Source organism: Saccostrea cucullata, unplaced genomic scaffold, assembly GCF_032062105.1.
Source record: "Saccostrea cucullata isolate Sc308-1 unplaced genomic scaffold, CSIRO_AGI_Scuc_v1 ctg2851, whole genome shotgun sequence".
NCBI lineage: Eukaryota > Metazoa > Mollusca > Bivalvia > Ostreida > Ostreidae > Saccostrea > Saccostrea cuccullata.
This window is the reverse complement of record NW_026934283.1, coordinates 55,700-71,818: the sequence shown is the minus strand read 5'-3', so window position 1 is coordinate 71,818 and position 16,119 is coordinate 55,700. Positions and strand designations below refer to the sequence as shown.

At 34.1% G+C, this 16,119-nt stretch overlaps 1 protein-coding gene across 1 annotated transcript; it reads right to left on the bottom strand.

Annotated features, from left to right (window-relative positions):
- Positions 1-4,936: 4,936 nt before the first annotated feature.
- LOC134240374 (G-protein coupled receptor dmsr-1-like) lies at positions 4,937-15,848 on the bottom strand. The gene is made up of 2 exons (XM_062722465.1): positions 15,162-15,848; positions 4,937-6,128 (listed from the first exon to the last, which is right to left on the bottom strand). Exons 1-2 carry the CDS (start codon positions 15,178-15,180, stop codon positions 4,987-4,989), a joined length of 1,161 nt encoding a protein of 386 aa, XP_062578449.1. The 5' UTR covers positions 15,181-15,848; the 3' UTR covers positions 4,937-4,986.
- Between the last annotated feature and the right edge of the window lie 271 nt (positions 15,849-16,119).

Sequence of the window (16,119 nt, the reverse complement as noted above, 5' to 3'; positions counted from 1 at the left end):
GTATAAATATGAAGCCCTTCACAATGTTTATATGATGTTGTCTCCATATGAATTTGAAATTTCAAATCTTAATTCAAAACATTTGGTTCACTATAAAACACGTACAGCAACATAGAACATCCTTGAACCATTGCTTTTATCAAAACATATCTACGGATTTTTTCTCTGATCTTGCTATGTGCTATATCTCATATCACATATGCGATAAAACTTTCCACACCCAATCATATATTACGTCACGAGACATCTGTCGTGGGAATTACTGAATCATTGCAATGTAAAAAAAATTTTTTTTAGTGATACTTGTTTAAGAACAAATTGAATTTAAAAAATAAATACAGTTAGCAAGAGATCTTATGAACAAAAATCATCGAAGTATTTTTAGATCTAAATAATCCAAGTCTGTAACATACGACATATTCCCTTTCAAATTTCATATAATAACAGAGGAGCCATCGGAAATTCTTATATCGAGGTCAAGCTTTTTTTCTAAACAAAAAACCCTCATCGAATTGTATTTAAAATTAAACTTATCAAAATCCATAAAGTTGGACCTGTTCTCTCACATTTTCTAAAACGACAAGCTTTTTTACTCTTGTCCTACTTGTTATCAACTATGGCCAACTTCTCTTACTTATGCAGAAATATTCCTTCATCACCTGCATAGAAAGTTGTATATCTCAGTTGATTCGATACGCAAGAGTTAACGAATGAACAATTTCTACAACGTTGCTTGAGATAAAAGATGTCACAGAGTCTGACACACCTGTTTCATACCGGTATTTGGATATTTTACTTGAAAAATACGTTAATGGTAATCTAACAACAAAGCTCTATGAAGGAAGGATATAGAGATAACGAACAGTATTCAATCTCAAAGTTCATAAAACAATACAAAACAAGAGCAGAGCAAACACGGACCTCCGAAACATCAAAGGTGGTATCAGGTGTCAGGGAGGAGTGAGCAACCCCTGCTGACCTGTCACACCCGCCGTGTGCTCATTGTCATGATCGTGAAATAACGGGAAAATCCGTAGTCAATTCAGTGTATAAATAATGGACTAACAATTGGTATGAAAAACGTCAGTCAGCATTTGACTTAATGATAAATTGTATTTGCTGACAAGGTCATTGTATCGACCATAGAACTTACGAAATGATGACTTTAAACGAGACTTTTGATATCATTGTTTCATCAACTTACTTGTCAATAATTTACCTCGTTTCAGAAATTGTTCATACGTAGAGCATGCTCTTGCGTATCAGATCAACTGAGATATATACACTCCGGATGCAGGTGATGAAGGTATATTGCTGCATAAGTGAGGGAAGTTGACGATAGAAAAGTTAAAGTCATCACGTTTATCATATAACTTGGTTGTTAGGTTACCATTAACGTCTCTTCCAAGTAAAATATCCAAGTATGAAACACATGTGTCAGACTCTGTGGTCTCTTTTATCTCAAGCTCTCCTGGATATATCGTATCGACGTAGGGATGGAAATTACCATTGTTAATTGACAATACGTCGTCGATATATCTGAAGGTCGAGTTGACGGCCACAGCAAGTGTTTTCTTCTTTTCACGCATAAGTTTGTGCATAAATTCTGCTTCATATGAATACAAAAATAGGTCTGCTAATAACGGATCGCAAGTGGTTCCCATGGAATTCCAATAGATTTTTGGAAGACCTGGTCTCCAAAAACCACACAGATATTGTCAATCAGAAACTCAAGCATCTTCTTGATGTCAACTTCAGACAAAGGTGATGACAATTATTGACAAACAAATTGATGAAACAAGAATATCAGCAATCTCGTTTAATATCATCATTTCGTAAGTTCTATGGTCGATACAATGGCCTTGTCAGCAAATACTATTTTCAGAATGCAAATACAATTTATCATTGAGACAAATGCTGACTGACGTTTTTCTTACTAATTGTTGGTCCATTATTTATACACTGTATTGACGACGGATTTTTCCTTTATTTCCCGATCATGACAATGAGCACAGGGCGGCTTTGACCGGTTGACAGGGGATGCTCACTCCTACATGACACCTGACCCTCTTCTGATGCTTCGGAAGTCCGTGTTTGCTCTGCTCCTATTTTGTATTGTTCTATGGACTTTTGTTACTATTATTAGATATACGGTATCATGGAGCGTGAAAATTTCGGGCACTCCAACCTTCGATTTCCACGCCCTGTATATTCAATAATACTCAACTTCTATGATGTAACCTATGCTAGTTACTTTCATTCATTTGTCGAAACAAACAATACAACTCTCAATTAAAAATATAAAACATCGAAAACTAATCAAGCCCAAAGTCCCATCGAAAACGTAACATCGGGAGCAGTGCAAAAAGGACTTTTTGACACGTCAGAAGAAGGTTCAGGTGCTATTGGGAAGTAAGCAACTTTCGTCGAGCAGTCATACCCTTTAAGTAATAAATGGTAATTATGATATCACAAGGAGCGAGATTTTTCAAATACCAAAAAGGCTTTGTATTATTGTTAAAATCGTGATCAGTATTTACGAGTAAACATTTGAAATATCCATTGTCTCTTATGTCATTTGAACAGTTATCGGTACTTCACAACGTTCTTGATACGCCAAGGAGAGCTGTTACTCATTTGTAAATAATGTAATGGTACATAATCAAACAATCACCATTGTTGCGCAATGGTTAGAGGGTTTGTTCTATAGTCGCCCATAAATGAGTTGATCGTGGGTTCGAATCGAGTCCTTCGGATGAAATTGTATAATCCGAGGTCCTGTGTCGAAGTAGTTGTTTGCATGAAAAGGTCTTAAGTGCCAAGTAAAGGATAAAATTTGCAGCTTTCCACTAGCAAGTGCTTGTGTCTCCAAATTGTTAAAGATTTTCGAGGGGGACATTAAACAACAGACAAACAAAAAAACCATCAAATTAAATATTACTGTATAAATGTATAAAAAATTAAGGTATATGAGTATAAAAGCTTAAACCATTTTTTTTCTAAAAAGTGCTTGAATATTTGGAATATTTTTCTTCCCTTCAAATTAACTGATCAGTATCTTCAACGTATTCATATAAGTATGCAGTTGCATACCTGCATTCTTTACTATAACGCTACAGATGATCAGTTGATTCAAACAACGTATAAATTACCGCACAGGATTTTTCTGGGCATGGTTTGGACCGGATATCTCCACCAAGTTGTATATTTTTGCCAAGCTGTGCATTTCATCCACCTTCTACCTTTGAAGTCGTCTATACAAAAAATATACACATCCTGGTAATTTGTTAAAGAATATGTCAAGAATAAGGGAGTGAAAGGTAGTTGTTTGATTAATGTAGAAAAGGGGAGAATTTTTCAAAATCGACCCACAAAATATTGCGCAGTAAATTGCACAAATATTTGCATCAGGAATCTGTAGTGCTATGATAAAAGAAAACTATACAATAAGTCGATAAAGAATGGGTAGCAACTGTTCCTTCGCCATGCGCTCTGCACTTTGAAGTGAAAGTTGCGGGTCCTTCGGATGAGACCTTAAAAACCGAGGCCCCGTGTCAGCGACAGGCGTTGGCACGATAAAGATCCCTCACTGCTCAATGGCCCTGAGTACCGAGTAAAGGTCAAAATTTGAAGCCCTTCACCGACATACGGTGACGTCTCCATAGGAGAGAAAAATTCTCGAGAGTGATGTTAAACAATATACAATAAATCAATCAATCTGTGGTATATACAGTATTGTATAACATTTATATAATGGATGAATACTTTTAAAAGCGTTGGAATCGTAATATTGCAACTTCCGTTACATTAGATGACTGTGTATTTCTAACCATTTTATTCACGCAATAAACCGTTTATCAGTCTTTCACCGTATTAAGTTGATTGAACCCCTATTCGAAAACGAAAAGTACGGAGAGAAATTGCTATGGTTACTGTACAGATTTTGTATTTTATATCATTACATGTAGATTTGTAAATGTATCTAATGTTAATGACCTTTCGTTTATTTACTACGCGCTGTATGAAATGTATATGAGGATAAACTCTTACGTTTCGATAGAAATATATTAATGAAACACACAGTGACGCCAATATATGGTAAAATAATTAACAAACTTGCAAGTACTAAATATGATTGTTTATTAAGGCAAAATATAGAGTTTAAATATTTCTCTTTATTGGTAAGTTTAGATTGTACAAACAAGTACTCTGAAGTCGACATACAAAGATTTACGAGTTTCTGATTGACAATAGCTATGTTGTTTTTGGAGACCAGGTCTTCCAACACTCTATTGGAATATCCTGAGTACCAATTGCGCCCCTTATCAGCAGACCTATTTTTGTATTCATTTAAAGCAGAACTTGTGCAAAATCTTATGCGAGAAATGCCTTTAATTCGACATTTAGATATTCGACGAAGTATTATCAATTAAAAGTTGTAATTTCCATTCATCTGTCAATACGATATATCCTAGTGAGCTTGAGATAAAAGATACCACAGAATCTGACTCCTCTGTTTCATATTTGGATATTTTACATGACGTTAATGGTAATCTTACAACCAAGCTCTATGATAAACTTGATGACATCACTTTACATGTATAGAAAGAACGAGGCACTTCATTTTTCATCAGGATTTGGTAAAAAGGTAAAATGAGTTCTTTGTTACGTTCTAATCACATTTACAATTAGGTTGTCCATGTCTACTAGCAAGGAGAACAAGTTAAAAAAAGAAGAAAGAATAAATAAAACCTCATTAGTTTCGAGTTTTGTCATTTCAAAGGTTCAACATTCTTTTCTTTATTTTTAGTACCACTTCAGTCAATCAATTGATTAATCTTGTGATTTACATGTACCTGTCGATTGGAACACATTGATATAAGTTTTGTATTCAAAGACATTCATTTACGCATAAATAAACAACAGTTATGTACAGACAAAATAAATTTTACATTTTTGGGCAGGAAAACATTTTATCACCCTCTTTCATCTCTTTAAGGAATCAACAACAGTTGCTTTTGTAAATGACGATAAAGAATACGTAAAACTAAACTTATTGGTGTACTTAAAGCCACGTCTTTTGTTACAGTACATCTCCAAAAATCGAGACCGAAATTGGTTACTCATGCTACAGTACAAAACAAAATTGATGGCATTGTTCACAAGTGCAAGGAAATCCATAAAGTCTCCCAAAGGCACATACACAGATTTGTAAAAGTTTGGAACAATGGCACTCATAAAAATCACAATACCTTGAGGGAATTCCGTTACCAAAAATAGAATAATCACAACCAGCAATAATTTGGTCGTCTTAGAATGCTTCGTGCCTCGTTTTGTAGGCGGCTGTCCGGCAGAGAGCCTAGTCCTTCGATGCCTTCCTTTAATTCCGAGACTATACAACAATGACCCACCGAACACAATCATGAGTGCACATGGAATGAATTTGGCCACAGTGGCGTAGGAGAGAACGTTAGCGAGCACAATCGGCTTTGTTTCATTGGTGGCTAATTTTAAGTCATTAAGGACGTAAATTGTTATGTTGGAATCCATTTTTTGTTGCACAACTTCGTTGGTCAGGTAATTAGGGATTAAGCACAATGTAGAAAGAATATAAACTAACACAGTTGTGTATTTGACCTGACGCATGCTCCTCATGCGTGCTAAAGGTCCCTTGGCTGTGGTCCGTAATTGTGTAAACCTGAATACTGCCAATGAGACACCAAGCCATATCGAAATTGTGTGCGTTGTTGCTGCTAAATTTACAAGAACAAGCATGTACGTTGTCCAGCCACGAGAAAACTTTTCTTCAGAGATTTCATCAAAGTTGTGAATGCAGTAGAAGTGGAGGGAAAATGGAATGTATGGAATCATAGTCAGGATATCTGAAACAGCGAGCCACGTCAGAAGGCAATTAGTGGGGTTCCACATATCTTTACGTGTTAGAATAGAAATATTGAAGAGGTTCGTAAATATCCCAAAGATGCACGTGAACAAGCTGGCGTAGCCATGGATACGTGTGAACCAATGGCCGAATGTCATGAGTCCGTTAGTTGATTCTGAACCCATGGCAGCAAACGAAATATTTGTGTCGTTGGTGACTGACAAATCCGTAAAAAGGATCCAATTTTCTGTAAAGAGAAAACAAAATATTATACTGCTTGGTGTAAATCATAATAAACTTGTAAAAGAGAAACAAGTCTGCGTATCATTAAACTATGATTTTTGTCGAGAGGAATTTGTTTTGTCTGATGACTAAAGAACTGATTGTTTTCATTAAGAACTTGGACGGGATACAGTTTCTCTGAATATTCATAAGTAAATTACAGATATTAAACTTCTAATTGGCAGTTGCCTGATTTGTATAATGTCTCCTAAATTTTTTTCGTGCCAAATACCCTGACAGCAGCTATGTACATATGAAGAATGAATAAACAAATATTGTAATATAGTGTCAATATTTTCAAGACGTGGCATCAAATACTAAAAGTAATGCCATCAGTAATGTGATCTGACAGTAAAGGTAAAAGGGTCGCAATGATTTTCATCAACAATCAGAATAAAATATTACAATTTCCATTTGTTTTTTATCTATGCATACTCCTATTTTGAAATATCACAAAATATTTTTATAATGTTTTCAGATAACGTTAAAAAGGGAGAATTCATTCTCTCTCCAACGTTGGTAAATCGACTACCTTTAATTCCCTAGTTCATTTTGTTTTTAATTTGTATAATTTATCCACCTCCTAAACACATTTAAAGTCGTCTCTAAAAACTGATAAACTCGCTTGTTGTGATTTATGTATCAATCTACACATACTAGTAATCAAAGCAGGTGAGTTAATTGGTCTGTAGAGATCACTATAAAGGGTTGGGAAGTAAGTAAAATATACATGTTGGTAAAAGTATGTGTCTAGAATTAAGGAATAAAACGTAGATGATTGAACAATACTGGAAAGTGGAGAAATTATTTCCAACAGTGCGCAGAAAGTCTTGCGCCGTTAATTACACCTCTTTTGAATAACGGCATTTGTAGCATTATGGTCAAAGACTAATATATGAAACCATAAAGCTACAATGCAGCTAATGTATGATTTAAATTATGAACCTGATATGGACAATTCTATACAAGTTGAAAATATTTCAATGGTTAATCGTCGATTTATTCATATCCATTACGTATATTTTTATACCTAAAATCATTATATTAATTTAAACATTAAAAAACTTTTCTAGTCTTTGAATTGTGTAAATTAATAAAATATTGTTCTATAATAATTTTAAGGTTTGGATGCGATGTTTTCTTACGCCACCTTCAAGAATAGCATTTGACTTTCTTTATCTGTAACATCTGCAAAGTTTTCTTTGTTTGCTTTGTTATTTTGTATTGTTTTATGGTCTTTTGATCTTGAATACTGCTCGTTATTCCCATATGCTTCATTTAAAGAAATTTAAATAAAACAGGTGCCGTTATTCCCCAAAGATCACTATAAAGGTGCACACGGCGGGTGTATACATGTTGGTAAAAGATGCTCCTCCATGGCACCTGATCCTAAGTCTGATATTTTAGAGGAACATGTTAGCTCTGCTCCTGATTTGTATTGTCCAAGACGTTTATATCTCATAATACAGTTAATGTATGATCTAAATTATGTTTTGTATATCCACACATAGTTAAGATAGTTGAAATTTTATGAATGGTTAGTGAGAATTTTGCTGTTATTTGAATATGTTAAAAAAATTTAACCCCTTTGAAATATCAAAAAACAATATTTTACTTGTCAATTACTAAAGACTATAAATACTATTTTGAAAATATGAGATGACAAATGATATTTCAATTTTTTTTATCATCAAATCTCCTTCTAAAGGCAAGGTACTGATAAGTTGATTTTCAGAGATTTCAGCAACTTCGTTTACAGTTTCGTTAAAAAGTGTATTTTGTATGGTTTTATAACATTTTGGTCTTTTATTGGGTTATTGCTCCATATATTTTTTAAAGAAATTTAAGACTGGTTGCTTTATATCCCAGACATAATTGCAAAACCTGTGTTTTTTTTTTTAATGGAATTGATTACACGTTTTAGAGGTCTATGTTTGCTCTGCTCCTGATTTGTATTATTTTACGGACTTTGATATCGAATATTGTGACAGTCAACAAGGACTGCTTAATCATCCTATGTACCTAATCCTACTGCTTAAATTTACAAGGGTCAGTGACTTATGCCTTTTTATATTTTATTGATTTTTTCAGATCTATCACTGTTCACTATCGTCACCGTTTACATTATCAAGATGATGAAATTTCTGATGTTATTATTGAAATATATTATAAATAAAATATATGCTGTTGTAAGGGTGTTTGACTATCTGCTGATCTACAGTGTTGCACCATGTAGTATTCACTAAAAGGCGTTTAATGTTATAGAACGCATTTTTCATATAGGTGTTTAACCATAACACCTATAATATATAAAGTTATAACATTATAAAGGCATAGAATTGTTTTCTGTCATGAAAATGTTGAAATACTTACTGTGACAAAACTATCCTGAAATCAGCTTTTTTAAAAATGAGTGAATAACTGGTCGTAGAAAAGCACTGAAGTATCTCCTGTATTATTATACTATTACACAGGTCAACGAGGGATGCTTTATCCTCCAAGGCACTTGAACCCAGTTCTGGAAATTCCAGGGGCCCGTGTTGTTTGCCGTTTTCATAACTTTTTTTTGCATTCTTTTTGTATTTTTCAGATCAATATCTGTTCATTGTTTTCAACTTTTTCATTAAAATATCTGATAAATTATTAAGGTGTTAAAATATCCATTGTTATACAAAGGTGTTCAAACAGTTGATGTTATAATAGAGATATTAATATTGCTGTTGTTATAAAGATGAAAAATATAGCTTGTAAATAAAGACATTAAAGGCAATGCTGTACGATATAAAAATTCCTCCTCTTTAATGTTGATATAAAATTCTTAAAGTATTTATCCATATTCAGAAGTGTAGAAATCTCTGCTTTTAAAAGGTTGCTAAAATATCTACCGTTATAAAGGCATCGAAATGTCCTGCTTTAAAGGTTTTAATATGTCTACTGTCGTAAAAAGGATTTAGGTATCTTCTGAGGAAAAAAAATGTTAAGTGATATTTTTTCTATTATAAAAAGTGTTGCAGTATCTGCTGTTATATTTGTGGAATGTCTCCCTTTAGGAAGCTACTGAAATATTTATTGCTATAAAATTTATATTTGTTCATTTAACTGCCTTACAAGACTTTTTCTTCTATATTGAAGTACGACCACTAGCCGGTGAAGGGCTGCAATTTAGACCTACAACCCTTGGAGCAATCAGAGATTTTTTTTCTAGCAAGCACCAATTGCGACAAAGGGAGATTGGCTTATTTGGTAAATTTGTTATTTTTAACATAAACCAGATTAATTCATCTTAATTTGTTCTTTAGATAAAGGGAACTTGAAAATTCTTGAAATCTCTTTTTAACACAATCTGAGTTGCCTGTGTGGATAGAGAAAGTTTGCTTTTGAGTAACAGGGTGAGGTGTTGAGAATTATAGTCGCGGGTTCGAATCCGATTCGGAGACTGGAGACCGCTTCTTTGAATGAGAGACTAAGGACCACGCGAGAGACCCTTCCCCATGTAATGGCCCAGTGTGCCGAGTATAGGTCTATATTGAAATTTACAGCCTCCTCAGCAAGCGGTCCGTTGAGAGAAAAACATTGAGGGGTGTTAAACAGGAAAATACAATGAAGAATCAAGAGATATTTACGTTAAAAAATCATGCTAATTTTTGCCTATGATTTTCTTTCCTTAAATGATTATTTACGTACACCGATTGAAAAAGGAAAAACAATCATTTCGACAACTCATGATGATAATCAATTTTAAATACGATCTGGGGATTATTATTTCTATGATCCACTGTTAGAGGTCTTTGTATCGTTAGCGTCCACTTATTGAACATACAAGTTAGGTTCATTTGCTTTTACACTAATGGTCACTTCTCAGGTATAGACTGAAACAGCTGAGCTCTCCTTACCTTGCAAGACATAGGTCACTTCTAGAAAACGTCACAGTTTTGCCAGATCAGCACGTGTTAATAATTAAGTCCCTAACACGTGTGTCGGCCATAGGAATTAATGTATTGGAAATCAATGATTTGAAAAGTACATCATGAAAAATTAATCAGACGTTAGCGAGAAGGTTTGGGTCGGAAAGCACCGGCGACACCGTAATATGATGTGGAAATAAAGAAACGTCGGCTAGGCCGGGGGATTTCCTCAGGTAACAGCTGTAAGATTCAGGTACAAAAAGTCAAGCATATTTCACCAGGGCTGTCCTCTAAATATGTAAAACAACATTGCGAGGTGATTCTTATTGCTATCAAGATTTAAAATGTTGTCTAATGAAACTTTTCGAATAAAACAACACAGGTTGATTAATTGATTAATTGAAATAGACACCTCAGTGCTCTCTCCACGCTTTAGAATGACACCTAAAAATAATCGGGGATAACAATGGTGCGAACTCTCACACCTAATAAGAGGTGTTTTCTTCCCCGGATTGCATTCCATATTACTAGTATTTCTGCTTAATATTATTTGTTTTAATATTATTTTAACCGTAGCACTTTGCATGAATTTCTAGGTAGAGCTTAGGTAATCATTTAAAACAATTAATCCATATTTTACCCAACGCTTGAAAAAAGAGACCTGTGAAATTTTCTTTCATAAAGGTATGACACTCATCAGCTTTTTAGAAAAGTACAGACGGAACCTTTTAAATCAAAAGTATTTATTATAGTTCATTTTTTAAAACATATTCAAATTAAATACTGCAAATTGTTCAATATTCAATGAAACAATTGCTCAAAAATTCACAAAGAAGCAAAATTTATGAGGGACTATTTCTTGTGGTGGAAGAATATTAAGCAGAAAATTCTGCAAATTTGCACATTTATTCAATTTTAAAGTATCTTGGAACTTATGCCTAATATACCTTTACTCGGAGAATATTTTCCGTTGTTATACCTTTACAAATTAGTTCCTATACAAATCTATACGAAAAAAAGTCCAACATTTTTAATGTTTTGCTGAGCGGGCATAAAAAATCGATGTTGGACCGCTGAGTGAGATGTTTGACCGCTCGGAGAGATGTTGGACCGCTTACGTCACAGAATGGGCGGAGCTGGATATCATTTTCATTCGTTGGTGTTAAACAGTGACAGATCTGATGTTACATCACGGAATAAGCACAAAATACATGTATTTCAAAAAAATTAAAATGAAAGGTATAACAAAACATTTATTGACTGAGTTCTCGGGCAAAATGCGTTTTGCTTTACCCTTGCCTTCGGCCTAACGGCCTCAGGCAGACAGTTTGGTTCTTGGGTCCGACAAAACGCATGTTGCCCTCGATCTCAGTCAATAAATGTATATTATGATATGCTTGGACTATTTAATATGGGTCTCAATTAAGATTTAAATAACATATTTTTCACCTTCTCTTAACAAACTTTGCCAAGAAATGAAGATATATTGAAGAAGTCAAGATAAAATTTATACCATTCATTGCCTGAAAATCGCATACCCCGGGGTATTTGTAACAATATTTCAAAATTTATATCCCAGACTCCAACTTTTACTTCATTTTCATTATTTTAAACTTCTCGACACACGTGACTGACCAGGACTTAACTCGTAAAAAGCTCATAGTTTGTTTAGTAGAAAAACACAGCGAATGTAAATATACATAAATCACTTTTAACAGTCAAATACTAGTAACCCCTCTACAAATTGAGCAATATCCACACAGCAGAAACATTATGGTGTTTAGAACTAATTTGTTCAATCGATAAGATCTTTCAATAAGTTCTGTGACAGCAGCAAATACCAAGAGGATTCCTATGTTTGGTCACCAAGCAAACAGAAAATACATTCAAAAACGTATATGGAGAAATTTTGTGCACAGGAGCGTTTTAGTAGGCAAAATCTATTTCAAAAACAAAATTCAGGAATAAATTTTCAATGAAAATAGTGTAATTACAGTAAAACCTGTATTAAATTACCAACCAAAAAGAAAGGAAAAAGAAAGGTAACATATAACAAGTGGTCTCTTAGTACAATTTTTTTTTATCACGGCAGTGTTCTAAGATTAACAGATAAACTTATTAAACACTAATGGAAACTTATACATCCTATTTTTGATTGATTGATTGTATTTTGTTTAACGTCCCTCTCGAGAAATTTTCACTGATATTTAGACGCAACCACTTACCGGTGGAAGGCTGCAAATTTTGTTATGGAACGCCGTCACTGCCTATAGCTACTCTTTTCAAGAACCCAAGATCGCCACTGATATAAGCCTATGTTCAATTGATTAAAGTGAGGGACTGGTAGATTTTTGTAACAGAATTCTGGTCCAAGAATGGTTGAAAAATGACTAATTCCAGTGACATTGCATCGTTTTTGAAAGTTGGGGAAGGTTTGTCAGCCAGAAAAAAATAACGTTCAAGAAAAAGCAAAAAAAATCCAAACTCGAAAATCCTATTTCGGGTGAAAGGGGGGGGGAGGGGGTCCAACTTCGATCAGTCCAAAAACAAAATTCCAAATATACTACATTACCCTTATACTTCAGCAAAAAGTGGTGCTGAATTTCAATGAACATTTTCTATGATCAAGTTATGTCGGAAAAAAGAGGAAGTCAGACCCCCTCACCCCCCCTCATATAACGTGTCTGTAATTCGTCCTTAATCAAGACCCCCCCCCCCCCTTTCCCAGTCGTGAAAACACAGTTATCAACTTTGACATAATGTAAATGTATTTTACATTTGTAATCAACATGATAAAGAATTAACACAATGTAAAGATAGTTTTAAATATATTAGCATATATATTAAATATCCACATAAAGGAATGGAGTTTTGACATAACGTAATAAAGTGTTGATATAATATGGAACGCCAGGACTTTCTCCATAATTTATGTTCACATTATGTTATAAACCTTTTAACATCACGTTATAAAGCACTGACATAAAGGTAAGATGTATTCACCTCACATTGTGATGACCTTGGCGTAAAATAAAGATACATTAACATCACGTAATAATGCTTTGTTATAATAGAAATATACACTCACGAAAGGAAATGGACTTTGACTTAATGTAATGATAAATTTAATTATAGAACACATGTAAAACGAAATTAACTTGACGTAATACAATTTTGACCTCACATATCAAAGAAATGAAATAATATAAAGAAACATTCATTTCACGTAATAAAGTTTTAACACAATGTAAACATATTTTCACTTCACATAATGAACTTTGGTCTTCAAGTTATAAAGTGCCGACATAATGGAAGAATGTGTTTACTTCATGTAATGCAGCATTGACATGATGAAAAGATATTTTTACATCACCCCATAAAAGTTGACATAATGTAAAGATATGTTCACATCATGTAATGATAGATTGACATAATGAATGCATAGTTTTATGCTATAAGGCAGTGATGGCGTTCCATATTTTGTCCTATACTCGGTACTCTTGATAAATGAGTAGTAAGAGATCTTTTAGTGCCAGCGCCAAGTGCGACACGGGATCCCGGTCACCCGAAAGACCGGTCTCCACGTCCCACAGTAGGATTCTAACGGCGACGAAAGGATCAATTCCTTACTTCACGACTCTAGAGCAGACGCACTTACCCATGCGGCCGACCATCCTTATTTTAAACACATTCATTTATATTCTAACGTCAGCTTCCCTTGCTTATTCAGCAATATACCTTTTTCACCTGCATACGGGGTTAATATCTCTCAGTTGATTCAATACGGAAGAATATGATTTACGTATGAATAATTTGTAAAACGTGATAGGTCATTGACAAGTTAATGAAACATATGTGGTTAACAGTCATAATTTGGTAAGTTCTATGGTCGAATACACTGACCTTATCAGCAAATACAATTTATCTTAAGTGAAATGCTGACTAACTTTTTCCTGTACTGATTGTCAGGCCATTATTTACACACTGAATTGTCTACAAATTTCCCTGCTTTTTCCCGAACATGACAAGGAGCACACGTCGGATGTAACCGGTTGGCAGGGAATGCTCACTCCTCCATGGCACCAGATCCAACCTCTGTTCCTACATTGACATATTAATTGGATTTTTGAGCTCGAATACTGTTCGTTATCTCCAAACATTTCATCCTTATTCTACTTATAGATTGTTCAACTGTAATTCGGTTGAATATTCTGGGTTACATTCGGCATAGGTATAATGAACCCTTTGTTCAAGTCACTCTGAATTTGCAAGTACATTGTATTATCAACATCGAAAACTGAATATTAAAATTTAAAATATGATAAAATATTAGCATTAAGATTGCTATGAAGATTTTTCAGATCATTTCAACACGATATTCATCAAATGAATGTGCTTATAGTCAAATATTGGAACCGAAACGCAAAAAAAAGAATCGTTTCGAAATTGACTACAAATGTCTATAAAAGATCGCTCAAAAGCTTTGGTGAGCATTTAATCCAAAACAAATATCATTTTAACTGAGCTGATCATAACCCTTTTCAAATCTTATAAATTGAATTGATTTTTTTTTCAATTTAAGAAAAAGAAATTCTTATCTAAAAATTCAAGAATTCCTGTATTTTTTTTATTTAGATGGAATTAAGACTTCGGTGTTTTCCTTGCATGATTTTTTTTAAATTAAAAAAAAATAGATGTGAAATAAATAAAATTAGCAAATTAAACATATGGAGATAACGAATAATATTTAAGATTAAAAAAAATCCCATAAAACAATACAAAATAGAAGCAGAGCAAACACCGACCTCCAAAACATCAGAGATGGGAACAGGTGCCATTGAGGAGTGAGCATCCTCGGTCAACCAGTCACACCCACCATGTGCTCCACCATTTCATTATAATTTTATTATCATTTTATCCAAAATCATTTTATTTATTAATACGAAACTCCCTTTCCTTTCAGTTGAATACAGAATAAATAATTAAAACAAAATGACATTGCATTCGTATAGCCCCTTCCATCCCGTAACTTCTTATCTTACCCATCCTCTCCCCCCTCCTGGTCTTGTAGTTATAACTGTTGTTATTATTACCTTCTGTATTGGAATCCATTCTCTCTTTATTCCTGCACAGGTGAACATGGATGCAGGCGTTAGCAGATTATAAAGATCCAAATCACGGAAAATTAAAATTCACACTTATCAGAGCCCACATCTAATGATTCAGCTCGAAAATTAATTATCCTCCAGGGGGTATATACCTCCCATAAAGCAGTGTAGGAGTAGACCACAATTCACCAGATGACGCTTACAATTATCTTGTAAAATATTTCTATATTTTTATTTTCTTCTGCAGATGAATTTGTGCGCCATCACTGCGTACCTTCCAGAAAAAGTGACATACTGATTCCTAGCGAAACCCGAGATCCCTTATATAACATCCTATCGCCCAACACTCAATGCTTTATGATATCGATGTAATTGAAATAGTAGCTTTCTGTCAAGGAAATCACTGTAGTCTTTCACAATTACACTGGAGATACAGCGACGATTTGTGAGGATAATTCCATGAAATATCCCGGCTTCATTTTAAATCAGTGTCTATATAATTTGAGATTTTTAACATTTATTCATGCTGGCTTGCTTTAGAATGAGGGCTTCCGCGTTTCTGCATAATAATAAACGCTTAATAATTGGAATTTAAAAAACGCCCACACAGATTACCTTACCAATAACTTGTCGTACATCAACTGATTATCGATAATTTTTACCGAATATCGATTCCTTCCGAAAACAAAGTAGATAATGTTCTTTATGCGTCTGTTAAGCTTGAATTATGGCTTGTAATTGCTTTTCCTCAGTGTGTTGTCTTACAATATTGGCCGCGGTAAGGAGGCGAATTTAAAAAGATTACCGAGGCTAAGAAACAATGAACGATTTTTATTGCTTTAATCGAATTATCATGTCTGCTGTCAGCAGCAGAAGTACAATATATTGAAATAGTGGTGCTGATACGGGATCGCCGATAGAGGACCCTTATGGAAAATGTACA